Source organism: Opisthorchis viverrini, assembly GCF_000715545.1.
Source record: "Opisthorchis viverrini unplaced genomic scaffold opera_v5_457, whole genome shotgun sequence".
In the NCBI taxonomy this organism is placed as follows: Eukaryota; Metazoa; Platyhelminthes; class Trematoda; order Opisthorchiida; family Opisthorchiidae; genus Opisthorchis; species Opisthorchis viverrini.
Window position 1 is genome coordinate 145,780 of NW_008752120.1, and position 8,867 is coordinate 154,646.

General features: G+C 45.7%; 1 protein-coding gene across 1 annotated transcript in view; it reads left to right on the forward strand.

Moving 5' to 3' along the window:
* Window positions 1-5,876: 5,876 nt before the first annotated feature.
* The window catches only part of T265_11206 (hypothetical protein), a gene marked incomplete at both ends in the record, with an annotated part of 34,348 nt that continues 31,357 nt past the window's right edge, over window positions 5,877-8,867 (forward strand). Inside the window, 5 exons of the mRNA XM_009177803.1 lie at window positions 5,877-6,204; window positions 6,238-6,291; window positions 6,327-6,375; window positions 6,417-6,482; window positions 6,518-6,780. Coding sequence (XP_009176067.1) covers window positions 5,926-6,204; window positions 6,238-6,291; window positions 6,327-6,375; window positions 6,417-6,482; window positions 6,518-6,780 — 711 coding nt within the window. The remainder of the gene's footprint in view (window positions 6,205-6,237; window positions 6,292-6,326; window positions 6,376-6,416; window positions 6,483-6,517; window positions 6,781-8,867) is intronic.

Consider the following 8,867-nt stretch of genomic DNA (forward strand, 5'->3'; position numbering starts at 1 on the left):
ACAGTAACGAATTCCCCAGCCATTAGATTTCGCCGTCTAAATTTTGTAAAGTGGGTAGGTCTGCTCTTGAGTGTCTGTGCCAGTTATTTGCCATTTTCTTGGAGTTTGTTTTTACTGTCTTGATACAGCGACTTGACCCTTAACAGTAAAGCAGTCGGGCGAAATCGCTAAACCAACAATGCGATCGACTTAAAGTTGTTCGGTTTTGATTAAAATCAGTTTTCAAATAGTCCGTTAAATTTTGAGCATTCCAGATGTTTAAGAGGCCGAATTATTTTGAAGGTCTTTGGGGTTTTATATCTCTAGAACTGACCGTGCAATTTGGTCCACGATCAAATAACGCATTCAAGGCACTTGCATTTTCTCGTATACGCAGGGCTGCTCACTGCCCGGGTACGGCTATTCCTTTCAGCTGACATAACGCTTTGTCAACTCTGTCACCGGACATTTTTGCTGTTAGAATGAAGACTCCTCTTAATATTTTCGTTCGCTTGACAATTGTGTGACATATATTTGCCCAGGTGTTCCTGGTGCTTCCCCGGTACACGCTAGATGTTCAAGCCTAATGTGATATTTAATGATACCAGGGGCGTTCAGGGGAAGTTTTCTTGTCTCTGTTTGAACATGCCCGTGACCAAAACCCCGACGAACAACGAACGATTACCAACCGTCGGTCCCTTTACTTTTGTAGGAATCGATTCAATGATTTAAAGACCCTCTTTCAAGTTACATATATGTTATGTGTAAAGATAAACAACAAGAACCAATATAAACTAAGAAGTGATACTCAGTAGACCTCATTTCTTTTTTAACTGAATATTAATCATCCTTCCACTGGGATGCCATTTCAACCAGATACAGACTTGAGAAAATGACGAAGAAACTCAACTGAAAACACAATGACCTGTGTTCAGTGGGACTGGGTGCCTTCTGAAAGAACTTCAGGGTGCTGTGTACAGTGAAACCAAACGCGCTCGTTTACTCTAATCTCTACAATGTCCAAATAACAAAACTTGCCTTCCATTCGCATCCGAAAGTAAAACTTAGGTCGTTGTGCACGAGGTCACTTATTTGGACCGAAAAATTAATCACAAGTGTAGCTCGGGGAGTTCTGTTCTAACGAAGTAGTGTACATTATCACAAAACGGTACAACAACGTATCAGAAGGATAAGTAAAGCGAGCGAATAAGCACGCAAAAAATAGTACGTCATGAAATAGAAGGACAGCGCGATATATAATAGTACCCTCAGTTGAAGTGTAACACTAACTTGTTAAGGAAGTTGGCAACCTGCATCCTTCGACAAAATGAACAGAAAATACAACTGAGGTTGTGAGGCAGAAAAGACCATTATTCACGTCTTGAATGTCGCAGAAAAGAAAGCCAGATCGAGCGGGACAGGAATAGACAGTTTTTGAAAAATAGCAGTGCTGCTGGAGGTATCAAAACGAGGGACGGAGGAAAGCATTATTGTTTCAGATACCAAATGGGCAATACTCCATCACGACATCTATCTGGACGATGAAAACCTGGCATATCTTCGGAAAATGGGACCGTCTGGTAAAAGGGATTTCATTTCGCAAAGTAAAGGTACGTATGCTCAACACAAAAGCAAAATACAGGTCGGAGAATTCCAAAATATTTGGAAATAGAGTGCACATTAAAATAATTCGTTTCATGGCATAAGCTGAACAAGCCTGGTTACTTGGAAGGTTGTAGAATACTTGTTTTAGACATAAGTTGACTCAAGCTTTGGAGGATCTTGGTGAACCTGGGACAACCGTTGCTGACACTGGCTTAAATGCAGGTTAACACGTCAAAGTTGTAGATGCGTAAAAGTGAATATAGGTAACCGGGGGCGCATTGGTATTGTTGGAGGGGCAAACGATAGTCCGGCCATTCTGGTAAGGGAGGATTTATCGCACTCCATGGGCCAGGAGCCAGGTTGTCATGCATGCATAGGTCGAGCTACGTGAAATGTGGTAGAGATATTTATGGGAACAAGAACACCTCTAAATTCGTGTTTCGGAGTTCGCTCAGTTTTGTAAGGGCCCAGTTTACCTGGAGAGAAAATCGTGCCTCGTTGCACTCTGATATCTTCACCGAGCATGATCTGGACGAGGGTAGCTGCGTGGGTTTTAGAATTTGAGGACATACCCACCGATGTATTGAGTACGGAGTCTTTCCTTTGGAATGGTTGGTACGGGCGATTACAGTGTGAGTTGGACAGGGAGTTGAAGTGGTGTGTAGCTCAGCTGAATAATCCAAACTGTTGTGCAAACTATGCTGGGGTTAATGAGGATAAGGAAGAAAGGAGAAAAACGTCACCAGTTGGGCAAGGGATCCCGAGATAATGGATAGGAACCGTAGAGTAACTGTGAGCTACTAAATAAGCTGAACAGAGAGGTAAAAGTATGGTTCGCCCGTCACCGGGTCACTGTGGTCAGCTCCAAGCAACGGAGCACGGCAGAACAGCCAACAGACGCTGGCCGTGACTTCTGGTGTTCAGTAAATAATGTCTCTACATTTTACGTGCATGCTCAGTTCATGGAACCAGAGGAAAGAACGTGTGTGTTATTTCTGGCTAATGAAAAGGACTTGTGATGGTGCGAGCCAACTAAGATGAAAGGGTTGGCACCATACACGTTGATGTTAGCCGTGAGCCTCACACAGTATCTTCAGACTATCTCAGGTCTCCGTCAGATGAAAGGACAGCTGTCAGCCGCCTGCATTTTGTGGTGTTGCCAGACAACTACCGGAATGAGTTCAACCAAGCCACAAAAAAACAACAAAGGTGTTTTTTGTTTTTCCTGAAGTATAGGCCAAGCTCGAAACCACCGGAGATGGGCAATGAACCCGTGCTACTGAAGGGTTGGCGAGCATGCAAACGCCCACGGTGTGACGTAACAGTGAGACCCCCAATGAGGCGTACCCGTCTCTCGCACATGCTACCGGATTCTCAGTGACAAGCCACCGAAAAGGCATAATTGCGGTTTATGCACTAATAAACAACTCCATTCACCGGACATTCTATCCGGTCGGGGAAAGCCAGGCCAATAAAACGGTTCAGTCATTTCGAACAAGCAAACAGCAAACAGCCGCTGGAAGGGGCAAGTTGCGGAGGCAAATGTAACGGGATGTGGAACCAAACAAGTGCTCCATTCATTGGGCATTTCCAGACCCATTGCCCATGGTCAGAGGATGTGACATGGTTCTGAACAGTGAAGAAACTGGGCTTTGGCTTGGCTAAGATTAGTTAAATTCAGTCAAGGCAAGGCATCAGACATCAAACAGGGCTGACAGAGTTGTTCAGGGATGGAACCCGACTTGAAAGGATAAGAAATGAGCTATCTGGGAACAGAAGTTCAAGGCAAACGTCGGGGAATATGACGGAGGCAGCATAGACGGGCATAAAAACACTTACAACGTCAGGCACTAGACACTTGCACCCCAGAGAACAGCTGCAGCTCCACTCTCAGGAGGTGAAACCTCTGACCCAGAAATAGGTTAGAGGGTAGTTAAGGGTAAGCACACTGACGAGTCGAATCGACGCATGTGTGTGTTTACGTTAGAAAGTCGACCCTGGTAAATGTACGTGGTATAATAGGACAATTAGTGTAGCGGCGCAACTTAGAACGGCTTGGGGGCTACTTCGAAGAAAGCTGTGGCGCATAAATTCCGAGGAATTACGTGGCTTCAGTGGGAGCATACGATGAGACAATAGCAGGTCTGTTTCTTTGCCCTCAGAGAGTACAGTGACGATAGTGCGACTACTGTGAAGGTAATGATTTGTGGGGTATTACCGTGACACGAAAGCTGTATTGCGTAAAAATGGATCACCAGGGGTCTGACACCGACTGCCGTTTCGCTAGTTATTAGGCAGCAGCTCTCCGGATCTTTTGTACACAAGCAGCCGGACGATAGTATAACTCTGCCCTGAAGCTGCGAAAGCTGAGGTGAGCTGAAGCGAGCCGCTTCGAGACGAGTTAAACTCCTTGAGCTGCTGGTAGTATACAGCTCCGTCCGATCTGAATTCAGGCGCCTCCGGCCTCAAACTTGTTTGTATACCAACCGAACTCATCGAAACTTCTAATGCTGAGGGACTACAAATCCATTTCTTTTTACCTATAGGTGGTTGTAACCATCTCACATTAGGGCGGGATGAGTAAATGGGTTTGATCAGGGTATTTGGGCCTCCGGTCTCCTACCGCTGCAGTCTAGGAGATATATTATGTTCCGAAAGGAATTATAGACGGATATTCGGCAGCTAATGTGACGGCACTCATCTTCAGATTCTGAAACCGAACCGATTTAGCCCGGCAGCTACAGGCCTATAAGCATCACTAGCGTGTCGTGCAAGGTGATGGAACGCATTGTGAAGCGATCTACCTTAGATCACCTTACTTCCAACAGCCTGATATCTCCAGCTCAACACGTGTCACTCCCAAACAGCTGTTGCATGACGAACATGCTCGTTTTGATGGACAGCTTAACCGACGCAAAGTATGAGGGGCTCATATAAAATCCCATATGTTTGACTTCGCAAAAGCATCTGAAACTTACGGGATTCAAGGGAACAACCTACACTGAATCAAGACGTTCCCAAGAGACAGACCATTCCGAGTGAAAATAGACTCAACCTACTCTTCTCCAGCACCGTTTTCCATCGGCGTCCCTCAAGGCTCCGTTTTGGGACCGCTGCAGTTTGTGATATACGTCGGTGGCCTTCCGGGTGTTCTCGCAACTCGATGTCTTTTTTTCGCGGATGACTTGAAACCATGGTGTTCCAATGCCAGTGCCCTCCAAATGGATGTAGGCGCTGCAAAGCAGTAGTCGCTGGACTGACACCTTCCTCTGAATGACGAAAAGTGCGTCCATATGTCATTTGGGGGAGAATCAGCGAATGCCTTTGTCGTTCATGGTGAGGACGGACCAGAAGACATCAGAAGACACCAAAGGGATTTGGATATCTGGCTCTGTTCAAACATGTCTTTTTCACTGCACCATGAGAAATCGGCCCAAAATACTTCGCCGTTTTACAGATGATTCGGAGCAACTACGCCGGTCTCACGAGCACGGACTTCCAAATACTCTATGGGGCTTACGTCAGACCACATCAAGTGCACGTCGACTCAGGAAGCCCAAAAGACGTCACCCTCATTAAGCGTGTCCAGAGAGACGCAACGAAAATGGTTGCCGGCCTCAAACCCGTGGACTACGAAACGCGTCTCGCGATGCTTGATCTCGTTTCCCTGGAGCGTCGTCACCTCCAGGGACCTAGTTCTTACTTATGCCCCGTCTGTAAAGGTTCGGCCAACCTTTTTTCTCCAGCAAACCCACGGCGGGGGCATGGTAAGAAGATATTCAAGCCCAGAGTACACAAATTGAATGGACAAAATTCTTCTCATTCCGGGTAATAGCTGCGTGGAATTACCTTCTTCTGACGGTTGCTGACGCACCTTCTAGAGCCCACTTCAAACCCCAATTAGATATTTATGTGAGTCCTCGCTCTGGCAGGCACACTGCCCCGCGCTGAGACCTTAAAGAACAGTGCCACGCCCTTTTTTCACTTATAGATTTCAGGTGAACGACGGCTGCTGAACGACAAGAACAAAACCGATCCGGGAATCTTGGGCAAAAGCCTCGATCCTGTGAATCAATCAGAGGATCGGTGTACTCTTAGTTTGAATCAGCTACTGCCAGCCTAAACTCCCACAATTGCTTCAAGTACGTTGTCCGCGCCCTTTCGAAATGTCCCTCTCGTGGCTGTTTTCGTGTCACCTGCTTGTAGCGAAGCGAGTGAGTGAGACCTAAATAAATATTCAACTTTCCAGTGACGTGACCTGTTGCTTCTCATATAATGGAGGTTGAAACTAGCGGTATTTCCAACTGCACAACCGAGTTCTACAATCCATCTGTGGGACCAATGCCTGCGCTGGAAATCGTGTCCATACCAACTGCTGTGGATCCTGAAGGAACTCCGACCCGGCTTGGAGTGGAAAAGACCCAGACGGATGATGGAACGAAAGCGGCTAATTCAGCAGAGGAAAATCATGCACACGACCCACATGCAGTGCATCATGCTCCAGCAGCTGCGAAGGTTAATTCCAGCAACAATGTTGGGAAGTACCGCCTCATACGCACAATAGGGAAAGGAAATTTTGCGAAAGTTAAACTGGCCATTCATATGGCCACTGGAGCAGAGGTACGTAATTTTTTGTGGTAACTTTTTTCGTAGGTGGCGATTAAGATAATAAACAAGACGCTGATGGACAGCACACTCCTTAAACGCGTAAGTAAAACCTGTTTTAAACTAATTAATTATAGCTTCGTCGGGAGATTACCATAATGAAAACTACCAACCATCCGAATATTGGTAACTGAATGTAGTGTTAAAGTAGTTATTCGTTTTTTCAGTCCGGTTGCTTGAGATAATCGAGAATGAAGATGTTCTTTGTCTGGTAATGGAATATGCCAGTGGAGGTATGCAAGTTCTCCTGCGATATTAGATTTTCCAGGTGAAATTTTCGATTACCTTGTTGCCAACGGGAAGATGCGAGAGAAAGAGGCTCGTATTAAATTCCGACAACTTCTGTCTGCTATTCAATATTGTCATTCGAAGCGCATTGTTCACCGAGATCTCAAGGCCGAAAACATACTGCTTGATCGTGACTTGAATGTGAAGGTAGCAGACTTCGGACTAGCCAACACTTTTGATTATGGTCAGCGTCTGAATACATTTTGTGGTAGCCCTCCATATGCAGCTCCTGAACTTTTTCTTGTGAGTTTTTGTTGGTTGTTTTCCAATGATATTTCATTTCACCCCCAGACCATTTTAACAGTGTAGATGGCCTTGAAGTTATACTGATATTGCGGCTTGTAGATTGCGAGGTCCCAATTGTTGTAGTGACAGGTGTAGCTTTGGGTAGATCAGTAGACAAGATCTCGGAGTTAGACGTTTTGTTGCCATCCGTGATGGTTGATCGTGCTAAGGTAACAACACTTTGGTTGAAAAAAATTGGCAATTAGGCTAGCATAAGGAGAACTCTAACGCGTCCTCGTTTCCATCCGCTCCAAGTGGATCGCCGTCAAAATCGCTTACAACAGCACCGTTATGACAAACTAGTTCTTAGGTGCCGCATAAACATATAAATTTATCTCCAAGAAAATGGTAGTTTTTTAGGGCGAAGATGTGAGATGCAATGAACTGATATGGCGTAGTATGCTGGCAAAGGTCGATTTCTGTCAAAGATTCCCAAATATTGGCGCTGGACACCGGCTGGCATGTATGGAATCACAATACGTAGCATGTTGTCCGCCAATCGGGCATCCTACTTCCTTGGCCTCATTTTCAGCGTTTCTCGAGCGAAGGTAGATTCGGTGTAAGCATCCTGTTTGCTTTTGTGGACGGATACCTGGTTACGACAGTTTTTGTCCGAAAAATGAAAAAACCAGTAGTTTACCCAGACTACCGAATTCTACTGGTAGCTGCACCTTCCTAGTTCTTTCCGATCACCGGGGTTTTGAAGACCTTCCAATTCGTTTCAACAAGGATGAAGCTGAACACTCATAAAGAGGGCAGACATCCTTGCCGGACGCCACTTGTTAAGAAGCTTCTAGAAGGCTCACCATGCACTCCTCGAAGTGTGTGAATATGGGAACCGGATCATGTTCTTAAACTTCTGGAGCATCCAGTGTTCAGCAAGTATAGTTAGAAACACTACCCAGTTTACAGAATCCAACGTACCCCTGTATTCAAGAGACTTCAAGATTATGGATAGTTTGTACGTGTTGTGTTGCTCTAACTCCTAACGGATTGTGGTCAACGCAGCCTCTACCCGGTCGAAATCCCGTTTGATTCTCATGGGTCAAGGATTTGTGAGATGCCCAAGAACCAGTGTTTCAAGAATCCTTGTTACAACGGGAATCAAACTAGCTCATCTGTAGTTACCACGTTCACTGTGAGTACCCTTTTTAAAAATGGGAACTATTGTCAACTCATAACGGATTGGGTCAACGCAGCCTCTACCCGGTCGAAATCCCGTTTGATTCTCATGGGTCAAGGATTTGTGAGATGCCCAAGAACCAGTGTTTCAAGAATCCTTGTTACAACGGGAATCAAACTAGCTCATCTGTAGTTACCACGTTCACTGTGAGTACCCTTTTTAAAAATGGGAACTATTGTCAACTCACCCCAGTTTTCTAGAACGATTTTTCTCCCAGATATACAGATAGACGAGACAGGCACCGACTGAGAAACCCAGTCCCATCCTTTAACAGAGCCAGTGGAAGGTCATTAGAACCAGCAACACAACAACGCTCGAGTAGCGATATACACTCGGACATTTCTGAAGTTGAAAGAGGCTCCATATTAACACTACCTTTTTGTTGAAGTCCGGGACTCCGGAGTAGAAGTAACAGGTCGCCAACCGAGTTGCTGTTCGAAGTATTGTGCTTATCGGTCCAGACATTCTACTTTACTGGACATCAGGGAGTCATTTTGGTTCCCGATAATTTCACTGACCGAAGGCTTCGAAAGACCATCCAAATGAATCAAGTGAAACAGCTTGCAAACGTTCCCAGTATTATCTGCATCAGTCAAGCTTTCGGTCTGCACGGACACTCAGTTTTACCTGGCACCGGATGATGCGTCCAATTGAATTGTGGTTGCGACCAAGATAATTCAGTCGCCGGGCCTCCAGTGAAGCCACGATCTTACCAGATATCAAATGCCTGGATGAGGTTGGCTGGGTTGTGCTGCGGACAGAGGTTCCGGTATTGACTAGCGCTTCGGATATTTTTCTCCGGTGGTCGGTAATATGCAATGACAGACCATTCGGCAGGCGTTAGAGGAGCTGATATTGATGG